We start from the raw sequence: 19655 nt of genomic DNA, 5'->3' as shown, positions 1-19655 counted from the left end.
TGAGGTGAGACCAGCCAGGAGCATATAAAAGTTGAGCATAGGAACTCTACATCGAAAGCAGGTTAACGGGAGCTCGCACCAACGAGATTCAGAAAAACTGACGTATTGCAGCGTGGACATAAAAGCACTTATAAAGGCACTGCTTTCACAAACTTGTTGGGTCGTTTTTGGTCAAGGTAAGATGGCGCAGTAGTTATAAAAACTATGCTGAAAAGGGTAATTCGCTTAGAAACTACGGTACATGAAGTTAAACTCAATGTAGACAGTTAAAATATAGGCATATCGGCCGACCGTCGATTCTTAGCCAGCCAGTGATCTGCGCTTGCAGGTCAGTGTGTACAGGCGACCCAACGCATTTCCACCTGCCACAATAAAGGCTACCTCCTCCTCCTCCACTTAAACAGAGCACCCATGTGAAGCGGTAACGTCGACTACAAGGACGAAGGCGCTTAAGCTAGTCGACTGGAAAGATGATAGATGTTTAAGTTTAGCAATAGCACTACTAGAGAGCTGCCGCGGTACGTCTGTGCGGCGGCCCGCTGCCGAAGCAGACGACGCGCCGGGAGTAGCGCAAGACTTGACTACAGCGCCGCTAGTTCTCACGACCGCCGTTCGGGCCACCCTCCTCCGCTGGCGGGGATGCGGAGCTCCGAAACTGAGCTTATTCTAGTAACGTTGCCCCACACTGCCTCTGCATTATCACTCAGAGTGAAGGCTTTAAACAGGACATGAAGACAAAAATACAAGTTAAGTTCACTAAGGTGCTTTGTCTTGACAACATCTATATATCAAGAAATACATACAAAGCAATGGTGACTCTCCAACCGCTTTCTAGCGATTTCTCTATGCTTGTCATGAGTAACCCCCCGAACGGGTATGCGGCGAAACCGCCCGAGGAGTATGTGCCAGTCAAGATGGTAAGAAGTGTGCAAACAGGGAAATGAACATCGAGACCAGAGGAAGAAGAGCAATGAGGCGAGGGTTGGAAGAAGGAAGAGGAAGAAGACCAGGCTACGCTCCCAGAACTGCCCCCAGCGTCAACGGGGCCTGACGACGCCTCAGGCCTACCAACACGCTCCAGGCTGTGATCCTGGAAGGAGACCCCGCGGCAACGCACCGTCGGCGGCTACAGGCACGAGAACCAGCAGAGCTACAGGCGGCGACACTCTGGTTCCGCACCGCATCGGCTCAAGAACGCATCTAGGGCTACGCTCCCCTGGCTCTTGGCGATGATGCGGTCAAGTTCTTTACCTGCTAGCTGCACTACGAGACACAACGGGCGCTTGGTCAGTTGACAAGACATCGACTTTAACGTGAGGCGACACAATATTCAAAGACTTTTACGTGAACTTCAACCGCGTGAACACCTCTTCGACTATTCATCAGTACTTGTCCTGTGATGTGAAAGACTGTCCTCGTCAAACTTTTTTTCTGCGTGTCCTGCTCACTCGGTGAACTGACGTGACAATGCTGTCAGGGAATCTTGTTTATGCGACAGGTGGCCACCGACCTAATTCACAGCCAAGAAGCTTGACTGGGCATTTGTAGTAAGGCCTCGAGTTCCACTTGGTCACACCAGTTGAATGCTGACTTGCAGTGAACACCAGTAGCGATAAACATCTTTTTAGTGCGGCCCATAACACGTCACTCCTTACTGCATTATGCCATCGCAAGACAAAATTTGAAAGTTCTTCAATATTTTTTTTTCTGTTTAAAAAAACACCTTTTGTGGCTGTAATGGAGCTAAGTGAGTTATTAAGGGATAGTTCTTTTGCACCGAAAAAGACCTGTATTTGGCCTCTATGGCCCCTCCAACATATTCATGGGCGTAACACAGAACACCTCAACTGTACAACACAAACAACCCAACTTTGAGAACACCGGAAGGATGCAAGGGCAACAGCCGGACATACTACCGACACCTACCGGACATCTGCAAGACTGCATGGATGATGAGCAAAGTCAAAACGAAAAACAAGCCAACAATGGATGGTTAACAGACACAAAATTGTTCCTTGGGCATTGTTCACGACTGCAACGTCATAAAAAGGCTTGGCTAGACCAATCCCAGCCGCTCACCATCAGTTGCTGGAAGTTCCGGCTCATCCCGTGCCAAAACACGGACGGATTCGATAGACGGGTTGATGGAGGTCAAAGGTCGCAGCAGAAGACATGCAGGGGTCAGACCTGCCTCCAGCGTTGAATGGCGACGCACACTGCGCTGCTAACGGATAGTCTGTGACTCGGCTGAGGTCCACAAGCCGACACCAAGGGTGGCCTGCATGCCTGGCAAGAAAACAAAAGAAATTGCTCTCACCACTGTGCAAACAATTGGCCACGCCTCAGAAATTGCGTGTTTCAGGTTACTTTGACCAAATATTTGAGATTAGCAATCTCAGAATTTTCTGCAATAAAGTGTGCAGTAATCCTTCAGGCTTTGATGGACCATCTTACCCTATATGCTTAGATTTGAATTATATCTCACCCTATACGCTTAGATTTGAATTAGTTATGGAATAAGTCGAGACTTTTCATTAAACCTGGCGAATGTACGCACATGCTCGAGTTTCTGCGAGGTTTCCCTGAAAGATTGATCGTGCCCAAAAAACCAGCATAAGTGCACCGATACTAATGCTGGCTGAATATGCAAGGCAGCACAGCTGTGTTCAGAGCAAGAGCTTGCCGAGGTTATACAACCGATGCGCTCCAGTAGACAGCAGCGTAAACTCCGCACATTTTTAAAGCGAAAGCTTTCTTAGTGGAACCAATGGCGATCTGTCAAAAAAAAAAAAAACTAGTGCATTTCCTCATAGACAGGTTGGTCGACCGAAAGCTCTGATAAGATCTCTGGACACATGGTGCATGCGTGTAACCGGGCTTCCATTCCGTCGAAACAGTTACTTGAACATCGTGAGAAAGGAACGGTTCTAGGTATGACAATACACGCATCGACCACGCAGAAGAAGTCCAAAAGTATACCATCTCGGAAACAACGTATCAGCATACACTTAGATCGTTCGTAAATGAGCTTACTTAGTGCCAGAAAAATCGTCGCATGGGTTCGTTCATTTGCGATTTCGGTCTTTGAAGGTTTCTCTCAACTTTCTTTAGGAAGTGATGGTCAATTCTGTTTAGTGTTGGTGGAAAATCTGCATGAATAAAATTCCCGTAGAAGCAACTGCATCCAGTGCTTCTTTCAATGCTGCAAAACCCCGTAATTGAGAATTTGGGAATTATAAATTAATTATTTTACTTTAACTATTTCTTCAGGAAACCAAAATGTAATGATAAATTGAAACAGTCGCAGCACTGAGAATAACTGATGATTGTTCGATTTTATTGGCGCAAGGCCGGCTAGGGCAAAGAGCGCCAAACAGAATGATTTATTTACTGTGTTGCTGGAATATTCGGCTCTTCTGATTTCAGTATTTGGTCTACGTTCTGCAAGACAGCCTGTATACACGTGCGGCCATACATACCTACATACCACAGGTTGGTGCGAACTTACACGAACCACTTTAATATTTGGGGGGGGGGGGGGGGCGAGAGGCAGGAGTCACTCCCTTGTTCCCATTTAAAGGCCAACTGCACTCAAATTTCACCCTGGCTAAATGCCTTCGAAATGTGTAGTAGGTACCACGAGAACTACTGCGACGCGACCGGTAGCTCTGTGCTATGCGTGGTTATTCAGTTTCAGGCACTCAAAATAACGCCCTTGCAGACGACAAAGCATCTGCCGGCGTGTCGCGTGAACAGCCATTTAGCGGAAGTGACATGCTAGCCGTCCAGGGCGACCGGCCTGCCCCGCAGCGGGAGAATCCAGGAAACTCGTATTTCACGTCGCTGGTACGCCTGGCTTTCGTAGCTCCGAAGAGGCTTCGTCAACCGTGCGGTTCTCTCCTGTTCGAGTGTCGTTGCGACATCATGCCTACGCGGTGTGCTGCTTGCAGGACAAGCGCTCGCTTTTCCGCGCGCCTCCCAAACCCCCCACACGTGCGCGCTCACACTCTCCTCCTGGCTGGCCGAGCCGGCCGCGTCGGCCGGTCCACACAGCTCGCGCTGACGGCTGATGCGTCACTTCCGCCTGCCCGTAATGGCCGCGTTTTGCCCAGTTTCGTTTTCAAAATCGTCAATTTTTGCTGGTCGCTTGCGGCGTAATTACGCACATTTTAGGTGTCATACTTTGTACATCGCGGTCTTTTTAGTCATACTATGCAGGAACAATGATTTTGCGCGGTCGAAATTTTCAGTGCAGTTGGCCTTTGAAGTTTATGCAAAGGTTTTTATTTACCCAGTTTGTTTCACATATAATTGAAAGCCACACTAACCAAGTTATTCCAAAATCTAATAAAAACACTTTTCACCAACCACCCAATATGCAATGACTTTCTTTTTACGACGCGCTTTTTCTCTTCTCCAAAGTGGCGTCAAGTGTTTTAATTTTGTGAACACAGAAGGCCCCACGCCACATTCCACCACATGCATTCGCTAGGCACAATGGACGGGGACTGAATTCGAATGGACGGCGACTGAATCCATCTATACTTGGGCTGCACTAAATAAACCTGTCTAATGTTTGTAATTAAGGAGGAAGAAATCATAGGCACTCACCATTTGCTACTGACACTAATTTCATCGCAACCGCTGTTTCAATGGCACTCATACAATGTCAGCCATTGGTTAAAAAAAAAACACGACTTTTCACCTGGAGAAGTGAATTGATGTTAAAGCCACCTAAACTGAACAATAGCCTACAAATTTTTCAGTCTTCATACCTCGAGGAACAGTGCTGTTGGTTTCCATTGTGACATACATCAGCAGGCTGACACCTGTATCCGAATTCCCCCACAATAACCAAAACAATGAAACACCAGACTTCCATAAAAACAAACACACTAGAGTTTGCTGACTTCTGATGGCCAACTCGCACCTACCATGAGTAAAGTGAAAATACAGCCCAAGTATCCTTTATGGTAGTAATTTTCAAAAAAAAAAGAAACCTACAAGATAATTTTAGGGCTCTGTGAAGTCCTTGTTGTACAATGCGCACCTTCCTCACAAAATGTCCCTTCGTTTAGCTTTAATGGCAAAAGAGACAAAGCTGTGTCGATTCTTCAGTCATTTCCACAGTGCGCAAGTCCGCTTTCCTGCACGACGCTGAAGCTGTGCTGGAAGCCAGACTGCGGGAGCGACAATGGGAAGGCTAGAATTGAAAGTTTATTAATAGTGTTGAAAGAGATACATGTCAACATCATGCCCTTCCAAAAACGTGATGCAGACGAGAAGTGGACTCGGGCTGATGACAAGGTTCTACGTAACAGACTCAACTGTACACAAATTTCAGCGCACTGCAATTATCATTCCTGAGCACAGACAACACCATTTCCTTAGAAGCATGAATTACCCGCTTTCTTACAAGCATGAATTGCCTACTCAGCTGCAAATAACATCTATGTCACACATTCCTCATCGGTGGCCAATTATAACAGCCAGAGGAAGCGAACCTCTTGAAGTGAGGTCACAGAGGTTCCACCAAGACAGTTGCAATACCACAAAAAAGCCTAAGGCCCAACCACATGCAGCGTACTTTCAGCGTTTTCACGCACCGACGTCGTTGCATTGCGACGCGAGCTGACGCCCGAGCGACACCGATGTCTACGCTCGCCAGATATCGGCGTCGACGCAGCGCGAGGGAGCATCGAAAAGCGGGTAGCAGCATCCGGGTTTCCTGTCCTCGTGGTTTGGGGTCATTCCTTTCAGCAGAAAACAATCGATTTATTTTTAACTTGCTGTTATCGGATGCCTTGAGACAAATTGCAAGCTACTTCTGTTCGCAAGCACTCATCCATTTGTGGCTTGTTCGGCTTTCACCGGGAAGATTGGGGATCTGCGTTGGCTTTGTGCGAGTTAAATAAGGGAGCTTTGGCTACATCGCTTCCAGTATTCGCATAATGTGGCTTGTCTGCAAGAGCGGTGCATGAAGAGCAAGCGAATTCTAGCGGCACATTCCATTCTATTCATAGCTACCGTGGCTTGCGCATGGGAGACCGGGGATGTGCGATAGCTCTTTTTTTACTCAAATAGGGGAGCTGTGGTTACATCGCTTGTAGCACTAGCATTATTTATTGTCCTCGGCTCCAAGGTCGACGGTGTGCAAGAAACAAGCATTAACACTGCTCAAATCTCTCAAATACAACCAAAACAAAGCATTCCCGACACTATTCGTGGGCGGCCTCGGTTAGCATACCGAATTCTTCGAGGCCTCTTCGACTCCTGGCGTGGTCGAGCGGTTGAATGCCGGACTTTTGAAAGTCCGTGGTTCTTTGCAGTGAGGGTTTGATCAGTTTTTTTTTTTTTTTACGGGGTACAGACAGGGTGCCAGAGTACCTTGCCTTTTAACCTAGAAATGACGTTCGACGGTAACCTCAGTATCAAGGCAGCGCTGAAATTTGTTTCGCTTACACTTTGAATTCATGAACGTGCAGTCGGTACATAACATGAAGGTTAAATCAAGTAGCAAATAAAGCAGTTGTGCGATGTGCGTCTTCGTTTATCACCATATATCTCATTTTGTTCAGATTTGACCGTGCTGACTCGAGATACATTTCACAGCATTTCAATATTTGCCCGCCAACATATTTAGCAATGAATAAAGACACCAAGTGATTTTTTTAGCTAAAGCTAGGGTCTTGATAATTGCAGTTCAAGAATCGACAATAACTGCTCATACCCAACTTCAGCAAGATGGCATACGTGTCCAGCAACGCCCGCCGACGCAGCGACTGGTGCGCGACTTCGCTGCTGTCATGCGGTTACTCGCCTTTACCAGCGTGTCAACACGCTGCCGCCGAACGACGCCGACGCTCGCGCGACGCAAGAAAACGCCGAAAGTATGCTGCATGTGGTTGGGCCTTAAGAGCTTTAAGGGGGGACACTGGTCTTGAGGACATTTTGTTATTCTTTAACCTAGGTGCTTGAGATTTACACGTTAAAGTATTTTAACTTCCCGAGCGGAAATATGCAGTCAGTTTTCATCTTTGTGGTGTAAGTTTAGCGATGTGCGACATGTTATGCCTTTCCGTTCCAGGATTTTTTTTTTTTCCATTATCTACCTATAAAATACCCAGATACTTTTTATCCATTTCTGCTCTTGAAGGACCAGGGAGTGCAACTATACCACAGCAGCAATTTTAGTGTTGTTTCTGAAAATGCTTTGAACTTATTAAATGTCAGGTCATCAATCACCAATGTTTTCATACAACTGACTGCAAAATTTTGTGCTAGCAAAAGTAAATTCCATATTTTTGTGAGTTTATTGCACTGTTCAGTTCTTAAGCTTTCAAATGCAGCAAAAATGACACAAATCTAACCAGTACATCCCGAGATACTGTACCCGACAGTGGGCCTCGCAAGGACAAAATTGGTTCTGAGAAAACAGTGCACGAATCGAAAACATAGGCAAAAATTATACTTTAGGCAACTTCGAACGGCGACAGTGTTGTAAATACTTACAGCACAGCTATAACATTTTGCAGGTACGTACATTCTTTGGGACCTGTAGACTGCAAATAAAATTAATACAGAAAATTGATTTTTTTTGGCAAATTTTCGGTCCTCTTTGATTTTTGGTCCTCAAGAGCAGCGATCCCACTTGAGGGGCTAAACTACTAACTTTTTCAGAAAACCCATCAGAGGGGAGGGAGGGAGGGAGGGAGAGAGAGAGAGAGAGAGAGAGAGAGAGAGAGAGAGAGAGAGAGAGAGAGAGAGAGAGAGAGAGAGAGAGAGAGAGAGAGAGAGAGAGAGAGAGAGAGATGCACTTACTGAAACTCCTCTTCCCAGCCGAAACAAAATGTCTGTGTGGCTGCTGTAAAACGGTGGTCATCAGCCGCTTCGGTGGTTGCGAGAGAGAGAGAGAGAGATGCACTTACTGAAACTCCTCTTCCCAGCCGAAACAAAATGTCTGTGTGGCTGCTGTAAAACGGTGGTCATCAGCCGCTTCGGTGGTTGCCCCATTCTCTGCAGGTCGGGCGGAGGGAGCAGGCTGGGAGGCATTCATGTGGTTGTGTATCTGCAAAGACGTGCACACTGTTAGGTTGTGCTCCAACAACACTCACCCTGCTGATTTGCTTCCTCAAACGGTTGAAAACAGGGGCTACTTCCTTCTACTTGAAATAGAATTCCTTTATAAAAAAAAAAATCAAATTTTTGGGATTTAACGCGCCGAAGTTACACCAGGGCTATGAGGTGTGCCGTAGTGAAGGGCCATCGATTAATTCAGACCACCTAGGGATCTTTAACCCTTTCACTGTCGGGTGTTTCTGGCCGTGACGCACATCCAGCGTCGTCTTGATTTCCGAAATATTAGGGAAGGAGCATAGTAATTTATTTGACTATGAGAGCATCTGGAACATAACGCGTCAAAAGGAAAGAGCGTGGGTAAGAAATCACCTTCCTTCCACATATTTTCAGTTTACCACGCAAGCTTTCGGGACGACGACCCCACCTCTTCAATGTCAGAATCTGACGCTGTGGAACTCGCACCCCTACCTCGGATGAGAAACTCTCAGAATGTGAATCCGAGCTCGGCTCATTATCGGATCGAAATCAGAAGAACCATCGCACCTGTCTGCAGTCAAAGGCCCCGCGTGGTCAGCCATCCGGAGGTAACCGTGCGCACGCAGCCAGCACTTGCAGCAGCCCGCGCAACGCTCAGAAATGAAGGATAGCGAAATCCTGATGGGAGACACAGATAAAAAAGGGATACAACATTGATACAACAACCTCTGCTGCTGATAGCGGCAAGTGAGGGCGTGGCGAGCAAGCGAAAGCCGCCATTGAGTCATGTTTCAGTCTGTTGGAGAGGCAACGGCACGCTAGGCTAACCAGGTCTGCTAATCCGTAGCAGACACGAGAACAGAACTTTAAAAAAAAAAGAAAAAAAAGAAAAAGAAAAAGAAACCTAGAAACTTGTTTCGGTTGGCTCAACAACCCTTGCACCCGTAATCGCACGCGTGCCGCATGGTCATTCATTCCGAGTACACCACGCGGAGCGGCCATGCCCCCCAGCAGCAAAGGGAGGGCACAGTCGATCCGTACTCTTCAATATACCGTTGTAGAGAGCTAGCGAGTGAAAATACGAGCTACTAGAAAGATTCGACAGATGGCGCGAACAGTCGAGACGCGGCCGCTTTGTGCTAGGCGCGAATTTTTGAACGCGCAATGGAGAACGTACCGGTACGTCAGTGACACCACGGAAGGGAAATGCGAAAACGTACCAGTACATCAGTGACAGCGGAAGGGTTAAAGTGTGCTGAAGTCTCGACACATGGGCAGCCACCACAGCCGGGAATGGAACTCGCGTCCACGGGCCTTAGCCACTGAGCCACCACGGTGGGTCGGAGCTCTTTTCTGCAGCGCCGCTGGAACTAGGGAGTTGGTGTAGATAGCTAGCAAGAGACATTTGAGTCCAGAGGCTTCACGCCTGTGTGTGATGTCTGTGGAGGTGGTGAGAATGGCCCGATACATACTATTCCCAAAAAGCGCAGACAAACAATGCTGCCTGCTTGAGAGCGAGATGCAAATAATACAGTTCCCCGCAGCAATTACAATACAGTTCCCCGCAGCAATTACAATGAACTGGTTTCAACAGCAGAGCCAATAAAGCTTTTAGTTCCGCCGTATAGCGTTACCAGAAAAAAATACCAAGACAAAATACCAAGCACACCTGAGCGTTTGCCTCGTAGGAGCACCCTGCATCGGCCAGCTCTACCTTCGAGAACACTCTGCTTAGTGTTCGTGGTGCAATCTCTAGCCAGCTGTTCTTCTTGCCAGTTCACATGTGTTTGCGCGTGAAGTGAACAGCATAGACACCGAGGTCACGAAGCCAGCAGCAGAAAACGCCAAAAGGTTGGACAATGGCTATCATCACCCCATTCCAACGTTTATCGAAGCATTGCAAATTGTGCCATCAGGAATCTCGGAGCAATAAAAGGGGGATAGGTGGAAATAGTGTGACCTTTTTTTTTGAAAAGCACAGTAAGACCGAAGGCTGCACATTTGAAATTAAAGTATCTGGCAACTTGTTCCAACGCGTCTTTTTAAAATGCTGCCAAAGAGACTTGTCAGTTATTTAAACACCACTGTCGGTTAGCACCACAGACCTATAGATTTCGGCCATCTGTTTTACCTTGGTGTACGACTGTAGTCACAGGGATTTTTGTATGGTGAATGTGCAAACTACCATTGCCTCTTTCTGCCATTGATAGCTATGACAGCTAGCAACAAAGGCGTGCTAGCAAAAAAAAAACCATTACAGGTTCTAGCATGCGCTGACACGGTCCACTATGGGAGAGGATGTGAAGGCTGCAGACAAAACGATCCGGGCCTGCAGGTCATGGAGACCTTTTGGCGGCAAGTTCGGAAATCCATGTGAGTTGGAACGGTGGGGTCACCGGTAAAGGGAGAGGGGCCACCAGTTGTGCTGTTTCACAACGAGTGCACAACGAGTGCACTCGTTGTGCGCTTTGCACAATGAGTGCAAGCTGCGCCATTCCTGTTTCTTTTTTTTGTAGCAGTCGAATCCAGAGGTTCTACATGACAGGGCATCGCTTCTGCCCAAGGGGCCCAATCCACAACTCGTCTGTCGACGCAGCACTCTCCACCGAAAAACGAACGGTCTGCCCCCACAGGGCGGGTTGCCCTGCTTTTCTGCGAACGTAAGTAGAATGTACAAACAAGTGGCTACCTCAAAACAAATCTGGAGTGTGCTCCCCACTTGAAAAATAACAAGAACAAAATAAAATAAAAGCAGAGTACCTATATTATAGTGTAAAGGCGTGCGCTTCAACCACGCAGTTCCGTGTTTTGTTTCTTTTGTGATGTGCGTGTGCATTGGGATCTGCTTTAGGCCAGAGGCCATGCATGAGAAAACCTGAATGGTGAGGTGATAATGTAATGGTTACGACATCAAACTTTATGACATCGATAACGAAGCCTTACACAGCTTTCTGCAAGGCAGTTCCCCGTTGTTGCGAAACACAGGTGGTAATGGTAGTCCAGCAAGTGTTGCGGAAAACATTTGCCTTCTCTGCTGTCGTCATATAACACTTTCGTTCGCTTCCGGCACCTGTCTATTGTATTTGCTGCGTACCCAGCCTTGTGCAGCAGTGCGCCTTCGTCCTGCATGCGCAACATTCCAGGCCGATTGGATACTCCCAGCCGTCCCATCCTGACCCCCATTACGGCCTCTTTCCGGGGCTTGTGATGTTCCTGGGAAAAGAAATAGAAGAGATAATGGAAGAAACTTACAACAGAAGAAAAAATAAAGAAAACTCGCCTACATTGCAATAAGACTGCAGAGACAATTAGAATTGTGCATCCAAATGCATACACCTACGCACATAGACACACAAACACAACAATGTTGACAGTCTTCATTATCGTGAACTTGAAATGTAATGGAACGGTAGATCACTACCGTCACCATTATCAGTGTATTTGTGTCCACTGCAGGATGACAGCCTCTTACTAAATAAACTTCCAACCATTGCTATCTTGCAATGAATGCCCCTGTTCTCTGCCACCAAATTTTCTCGTTTCATGTCTCCATCGAGTGAATTGTCACCCTTACTTCTAGTCTTGTCTCTCGGTAGCCACTCTCTTCAGGGGGCAGAGGCCAAGCCCACTTCTTTCTCTTCATGGAAGCTATGTCTTCCACCCAAGTTCATTGCCTAATACCAAACCCTAGTTTCCTATCCCACGGGTTACTCCTACCATCCTTCCTTGATTGGCTGGTTGGACTTCCCTAGGTTTTCTATCGAGGTGCTACAGAGTAAAATGCAGAAAAAAAATTGCGCCCACCTCCCCGCGTGGGGAACCCTGTGTAGATGCGACGCATCGTGGGGTTCACTTGGTGTTTCCGTTGGATTGATTCCGAAATCGCGTGAAACGCGCCGGGAACGCGTATGATTATTATGTTTTACGATTATTATGTTTTATTGGCCAATCTTGGTCAATCTCTCTAAGTGGTACGCTTGGGGCTTCGCTGTCGCAACGACCTTTACTCCATCATTGTTGCTGTAAGTGGGAGCTTCTTTTCTTTTATTGCAAGTGTTAATCATTGCCCCATCATGCGTTGCATGAGTAGCTTCTTGACGTAGTTTGAATGAGTCAAGGATATAAGGCACGTTCGTAGCATTTGATTCTGTGTCGGTTTTGTGGCGCAGTGGGAAGAGCACTATGTACCTCGCGTTCCACCCACAGGGTCGTGGGATCGAAACCGGGTGCCGCTAACTATTATTTTTTTTATAGTGTAGGGGGAGAGGTGTGGACGAGAGAGGGGCATTGGAGAGGAGAGGGGGTGAGCGGCGGAGAGCGCAGCTTGCACGGCGAGGAGAATGGGGGAGGGGCAGACGACAACGACGCCGACGCTGCATGGACAAGGCGAGTGAATGAGATGCAGTCGCATCTAAAAACACGAGAAATACAAGCAAGTGATACTTTATGGTACTTTGTGTCACTGGGAACAAAAAGCTCACTTGGATGGGGAACCACGCGCGAGAGATGCAAGTGTGAAATACAACTTCCGCAGGAAGAAAGAGCTCAGTTGAATAAATGAAAACAAGGAAATGCAAAATTTGGCAAAGATGCAAAATGGCCCCAAAATCAGCGCAAAAAACACCCGCCATGAGATATAGTAGAGAGAGCTCCCTTGCAACAAAACTTTACAGAAAAGTTCCTCGAAGACGAACTTAGAACCTCATGTAACTTCATTTACGTGCAAAACTGGCCCCGTTGGTATGTGATCCAAGAAAACAGTGCAAAAAAAGACAAGGACAGACTTTTCATCGTTCCCTTTCAGTCCGCGTACTTTTTTTTTTTGCACTGTTTCTTGGCTCGTATAGCTTTCGCAACAGATTGCAGTTTCCGTCCAACGCCCCAGTCACACCACTTGGACATGCTGCATCAAACATTCCCAAACAAGGACTTTACGAACACTCTGCTGTGCTCCATGAGTGAATGTTTCTTACGCGACGGCAAAATGCATTGTTTCTCTCATAGCAACGGGTTCCGCTAACCCTTTCATGAAACATGCACCTTTTGATGTTGAAAAAAAAAAAATCAGCAAGCACCTCATTTCCCCCCAGCCCTTTCATGCCCATAAGGTGGCTAATGCATGTCGGATATATAGGGTCGTTGGCTAAATAGTGAACGTTCCAGTCGGCAAAACCAAGATGACGGTAACTTTGCACGTGCCGAACAACATGAGCAAATGCTCTTGCTTATTTAAATTCCTTCCAGAGGAGATTGTGTGTGTCCCCCCTTTTATTCTCCAAACTTTTCTGAAACACATTCAAATGTTCAGGAGCCTGGGAAGACGAATGCATCCTTTTCAGTAATTTAAAAAGAGTCAAACAATTACCAATTCACATTCCTTATTTTACAAGCTACCTAGCACCGCGCCTGCAATGGGTCATGGTTTCGACTGGACATTGCAAAAGCACAGTCGAACCACTTCGACGCTACGTCAAGCTACATCACACACTTCCTGCTCTGTTCCACGAGCAAAGATTACCTGCACAATGACAATATTCCTCGTGACTCTCGCAGCAACGAGTTTTGCAATACACAATGACCCAGGCATTTTTGTTGAACGAAGTTGGTTCTTTGTTTATCCTGGAATCCCATTAATTTCCTTAAATTCCATAAACAGCTATGGCAGGCTATTAAGTAGTGAACACTCCCGTTGATGCAAACGCAACAGTCATTTCACTTCATCGCAATGTTTCAGACAATATCAGCCTACGCATCACTTAGACAACTCCCAGACGAGTTTCTGCTCGATGTTCTTTTTTTCGTTTACCTTGTCTAGTCCCAACCCCAAAGTGGCCTCCTACAGTCTGCAACAAGGCTGCCTTCTTATTTCAGAGGCGTTCCCTCTTGGCTACTCAATGAAACTATGGATATCCCTGTGCAAAGCATGCAGAGTCCAAATCCGGCCCCACGAATGGGTTTGTCGTGACACAGAGCCTGCATGAATTAATGATCAGGCATAAAAAAACAAGGCCTAATGGACACATTAACTACAGACAAGGACTTCCTCAACGTACCAACAGAGACGAAAAAATACCACCAGCATATATAGTCAGCCTATGACACTGCCACACCTTCCGCTACCGTGGACTTCGTGTGCAAGCAACTAAAGGGGAATGCGGCGCAAAATGCAAGAAAAATTCCGCCCTGGGTCTTGGGGCTGTCTGTAACAAGAAGCTTACCACTGACAACATTAAATTGGGCCGGTTCACAGAAACAGCCCGATAAGGACACGAGCTGGCTCTTGGCAATGATTTTCCCAGCAAATTGATATCCGTGTGACACGTACACGAAAAAGGCCTTAAGATACCGAATGACATTATTTGGGCGGGTCGTGCTACACGCAAAAACGCAAATGCATTAAATGGGTTAGGAATGATCGTGATAATGGCCAAAAGAGAAATGCACGTATTTTAGAAGTTTTGAACTCTTTCAGTACGGCGCCACAGGCCATCTGACGCCAGTGTCCGATGATATCAAACGTTTCGCGAAAGCTAAAAACGGCGCCTGGTGGACAACTAACGCCATCTGGCGTATTTATTGACAACTCATTTTATTCTGTTTTGTTGATATTTCGCGTGCAGAGACCGCGCCAAGAGTGAAATTTGAACCCGCGATAGTGGCGAGTTGTGTGAAAATGGCGTCCTGCTGTATTTATAAACAAAAGGGGCTTCCTATCTAACGACTGCGGCTTTACATTGATGTGTAGGGTCTGGACAACGTATGGTAGGGATATTTTGCCAAATGCGCCGTGTCATATCGCGTTATTACCTTCATGATAGCCTGGCACTCACGTCAGATTACCGCTACGGAGCAATGCGCGACACTTCTCAAGAGCGCTGGATTTTTTTTTCTAGTTTTTTACCACTAAAGTGAAAAGTATTTTGAGTCAGAACACCAAAAAAGTGTGCTTGGATGCATGACCGACTTACACTCGAGTGGCATCGAGGAGTGGCACAGCCGTCAGTTCCGCTAGTTTGATGGGCCCACAAAAATACAAAACTTGGTGTACAGCATTGATATATATATATATTGAATCATGGCCAAGAAATGTAGGAACAATTTGTATATCTTAGAATTCCTAAAATAATTTTTAGGCTCATTACAATCACCTATATACGTTGCGTGTATACTTTTTTGTGCATTTTTTTTCTGATTATTTGACTAGTAAACTGTAAGTAATTGTACCTTTCACAAAACTGCTGGTATGTGTTTGTAAGAGCAATCTATAAGCTAGAATTACATGCATAGCAATGCTAAGTGTGTCCACTAGCTCAAGAGAAAAAAATAGTTTTGTGGAAGCACTCAAAATAGGCAGTTTTTCCGCCGTAACGAAAGAGTTAGGTAGAGAAAAAAACGTCTTACAAGGGTTAAAAATGTTTTTGTGAAAGAAAACGTCATAAGAAGCAGTATTTTCTAAAAATGGTGTGAGCCGTTTCTAAAAGTGCCTTCTAAGCTGCCGTTTGCCTGCCAGCGGTAGCCAAATCTGAAAAATTCAAAACGACAAGTAACACAATAACTTCGTCATCTTCAAAACTTCGCCACCGAGAGTGCACAAAAAATCTTGTTTTGATGATCAGCTACGTTTCCACATGAGCACTCTGGTGCTAAGAGTTTCGTCGATTTCATTTTGTGCTATTCGCGTTCGAGAGTAGGCAGATTTAGGGCATTCGTGAAGGCTAATGAGTTATGCGGAACTCCTTAAACCAAAAATGACGTTAAAGCGAATGGCATTAGATTTTTGAGTGTAGCAGTAAATTAACGGCATTAAAACTTAAGGCATTCAGCACTTAATGTCATTTTTCGTGTACGTGTGGCACGGGTATGACTCCACATGACAAAAAAATAGCAAGGGACATCTTTTTGTCTGCTCGTACTGTAATTCCTTTTTTCTACAAGATAGTTCTCGGTTGCATGACCAGTAAAGGTGGAAGGGAGGTGGCACGCGTGCACTGTACTTTTAGCAGTGCTAGTTCAAAAGGCGCTTAATTTAAGGCCTGTGCGCGCGCACAGAGGAGATTGTTGCGTGCTTTCGTTGCTCGCGTCGCACAATGCGCATTGTGCGATGCGAGCAACGAAAGCACCAGTTTTCTTTTTTTAAAGAACTGTCGAGTCCCTTTCCCAGCCCATCTATCCGCGTACCCTACGACACCAAAATGTGTCAATGTAGGACTTGGTGCCTGGCACCAAAATAAATGAATTTTCCCACCACCATACCAAAGAGATCATGTGCCACCGAGGAAAAAAATTGGCCGCGTATCTGCTCCTTTCGTTGCAAATGTCGTCAAAAGACGATAGTCTTTATCGACTTTTGCCACGTAAATGCCTCCCTTCGCTTTACCGCTCACCTCTCATGTTGTTCCTCTTGCGTCGCGCTCATCCCAAGGTAAAGACACCAAAGGTTTGCTTCAATCATTTTAAATTTCCCGCGTTCCACTGCTCCAAACCGGGTATCTCGATGCGAACGCTGCCGTACGGCGAAGACGCGCGTTAATCGAGGCACCCTACTTCAACGTTTATAGAACCGCGTTTCCCTACTCCACGTGCGTTGCAAGCAGAACGTGGAAACTATCTAGTGGAACCTTGCGTAACTGTTGCCGGTTGATTTCTTAAAATGGCGCCAGAAGCTATAGTGGCGCTGGCGACAGCAGGCGACGGCGGAGTGAATTCTTTTTCTGCAGTTGATGAAGTATTTATTTTAACGAAAGTCAAGCATGTTTGAATTTTTATAAAGGAACACTGGAAATATCACTTCTGTATTGATTTGTTGTCTCATATTTGCGTAATGTCTTGTTCTTCTTCAACAATGTTGACAAGTATGAACATTACACCGGACCAAGACGGGTAGATTTAGCTGTGACTATATAAGACTATTGTGCAGGCATTGTTTTGCTTTGGCCGGGTGGCTGAATCGAGTCACAGACAGACAGACGGACAGACATACAGACACACAGACATACAGACAGACCAAAATTTCTGGGTTTAAGTAGCCCAAGAAAGACTATCGTCTTTAAAAACCCCTAGTTCAGTTCTTTCTCGTGGGCGTAGACCATACCATCAGCTCGTGAGCTGTCGCAAGAACGGGAATTTACCCCACATATCGAGACATGTCACATCACCCCGATATAAAGGGGAGGTGGCCAATAATATTTCCAACTTGAACTTTCAGCAGTGGTCGTACCTAGTGTAGGCTTAGCAAATTTAGTGGGTCTAATCGTATCTTGGCGGCCGTAGTGTTCACTAGCGCTGCCGCACGTTCACGTTCAGCCGCTGCTTTTGCAGCCTCCCGCAGCGCTGGTAGGAAATGACAAAGATGCGAGACATGCGATGCAACCTCACCATTTTCCCTAAGGCCTCACTGCCGCCGACTGGGTACAGCTTTTAAATGCAGAGCATTTCAGTAACTCACGATGTCACCCGCGTTGACGTCCGTAGTCCGCATTGTCGTTGTCCCTACTATATATAAAAAAATACTATCCGGCGCCCGGTTTCGATCCCTCGACCCTGCGGGCGGAACGCAATGTACATGGCGCTCTACCCACTGCGCCACAAAGACGACACAGAATGGGACGCTACGAACGCGCCTTATATCGTTGACTCACTCAAATTACTGCTGACGAGCGCTCTCTCGTCAGCAGTTGCCACAAGTGCAACAACATTAACGTAACGCAAACTACTTAACGTCGTGCGCCCCCGGAAATGCTCTGCATTTGATCGTGCCCCTCGCGAGGGGGATGTTTCACTGCGTCTTCTCTCGGTCGCGGGACCCGTGGCGCCATCTGGTGGAGGCGCGGCACAACTCGTAGCACTTTGAAAAGATGCGGCGCCAGCCAGCTGTGTGTGTGCGTGCCGCACTTGTACAAATGGCGAGTGCATTGGCTGTCCACAGAGCAAAGCATTCGTGCAAGTAAGCCGTTGCAGTCAGTCAGTCAGTTAGTTAACAACTCCGCAAGCATTTGCGTTTCTTGCTTTGTAAACAAAGCGAAACACGCAAGAATGACGAAATTTCCTTTCTTCATGTGCCCCGAGTTAAAATTTTCCGCAACGTACGTGAGGTTGGGTATCCGTACGCGCTGAAGCGGTTGAAGTCCCATTTGGAAGTTGCCGTGTGGAACAGACATGAGAGGCCCCTTAGAGGGTACACAACTGTCGCAACCCCGACGATGAGGGTAGAGTAGTGTCATTTCTGAATTTGGATTTCGAGATTAGGCCTCGCCCAAACGGGCAAGGCCTCCCAAAAATTGGCCTATAGGCTCATTGGAGTGTCCCTCCCCACGGTAATCTTTAGTAAAAGGCGAAAGATTAATGCGTGGATGTGAGGAGAGACCTGAGCGATGCCTGCACAAACCGTGCTTCACAGGGCGCCCTTTGACGGCATGTACTCAGAAGCGTCGCTGGTGGTGCAAAGTACAGACAAAATTATGAAAATTATAACCAGTAAGCGCGTATATCGTGTAAATAGTATGACTAAGAATACGTTTGGGCATAATGTTTTAGACTATTTAGGTACGTTATTATGTAAGCGAGGTCCCTGTGACTAAAAAACTTGATTATAGCGGTAGCTGGGGCGCATCATATTATATATGTTGCACTTTGAAATATTAAACGGGGTATATTTTTGTTGACTGCAAAATTTGTCGACGCAGATATTAGCACAGAAAAAAATATTTTTCTGCAGTCACGTCTGTATGCCGGCTCGCAGGAAATCTACGAAACACCGCGTGCCTATGTCCGAAGCATAACTGCATCGTGCAGCGAATATTCATGCAAGTACTTGTGTTTTGCGGCTATACCAATAGTCTATTTGACCAAGCTACCTCCGAGCTCCCATGCGAAAGTCTAGCGCTGTCGCCGGCTCTTTACGACAAAATAGGCGGTTGCATCGATGGGCGCTGGTCTGAAATCTCCCCCCATTAAATGATACGTCGGTTCAAACAGTTCAAGGGGCCAGAACTTACCGCTGCTGCTGGGGTAGAGCTAGTTGTCGATGTGATTGTGACGTGCCGCGACCAACACGTGGTGCGAGCAGTGTGAGCGTGGCTCGGCCTGTACGCGGTCATTCGTACCGGACTCAAACGGGGCATGAATTCACGCATGGTGAACGCACGACTTCACCTCGTTCGCCTCTAAGCTACAATAAAACATTGCTGACGGCAGCTTGTAGCATTTCCTGCGCTTAAATAAAGCTGCAGCTGCGCACAAAGCATTGTCAACACATGAAGGCATGCATGACCAGCATGACTTTGTTGTGGTTCTCACAGAGACTAGTCACAGGACAGGGGACTAGTCGGCCTCTCTTCAGTGAACCGCTCCATTCTTATGAGTTGGCGGCGCTGTCGACAGTTGGACCTTACATGGAGGCAAAGTATAAAGGAGGCTATGATGGAGGTGTGCGTGCAGGAGGGCGCTGCAGTTCTTATCAGCGTCCGTGCTCGCGTTGGGTGAGAAACCGGGAAAATTTTCTTCGACATATGAAACCACATAAAACCAGTTCAGTTTAAACGTACACTGGCTATCGAGTTAATATTTGTTTAATACTTCTTACTTAATTTTTACTTAATACT

At 46.6% G+C, this 19655-nt stretch overlaps 1 protein-coding gene and 1 non-coding gene across 4 annotated transcripts in view; both read right to left on the bottom strand.

Moving 5' to 3' along the window:
- Window positions 1-19397, bottom strand: part of LOC144149214 (uncharacterized) — a 268987-nt gene extending 249590 nt beyond the window's left edge. Inside the window, exons 1-6 of one of the 3 annotated variants that reach the window (XM_077680752.1) lie at window positions 19050-19397; window positions 11150-11268; window positions 8623-8733; window positions 7929-8068; window positions 7822-7864; window positions 2080-2286 (exon numbers count right to left, since the gene is read on the bottom strand). In XM_077680752.1, the coding sequence (XP_077536878.1) occupies window positions 8053-8068; window positions 8623-8733; window positions 11150-11268; window positions 19050-19187 (384 nt within the window). In that variant the 5' untranslated portion in view covers window positions 19188-19397 and the 3' untranslated portion in view covers window positions 2080-2286; window positions 7822-7864; window positions 7929-8052. The remainder of the gene's footprint in view (window positions 1-2079; window positions 2287-7821; window positions 7865-7928; window positions 8069-8622; window positions 8734-11149; window positions 11269-19049) is intronic. The other 2 variants (XM_077680754.1, XM_077680755.1) reach the window with 2 other exon arrangements.
- LOC144150344 (U5 spliceosomal RNA) lies at window positions 18302-18426 on the bottom strand. The gene has a single exon (XR_013318501.1). It is a non-coding gene; the product is annotated as a U5 spliceosomal RNA (small nuclear RNA).
- Window positions 19398-19655: the final 258 nt, after the last annotated feature.

Source organism: Haemaphysalis longicornis, unplaced genomic scaffold, assembly GCF_048455015.1.
Source record: "Haemaphysalis longicornis isolate Haplotype H1 unplaced genomic scaffold, Haemaphysalis longicornis Haplotype H1 scaffold_8, whole genome shotgun sequence".
In the NCBI taxonomy this organism is placed as follows: Eukaryota; Metazoa; Arthropoda; class Arachnida; order Ixodida; family Ixodidae; genus Haemaphysalis; species Haemaphysalis longicornis.
This window is presented reverse-complemented; position numbering and strand designations above follow the sequence as displayed.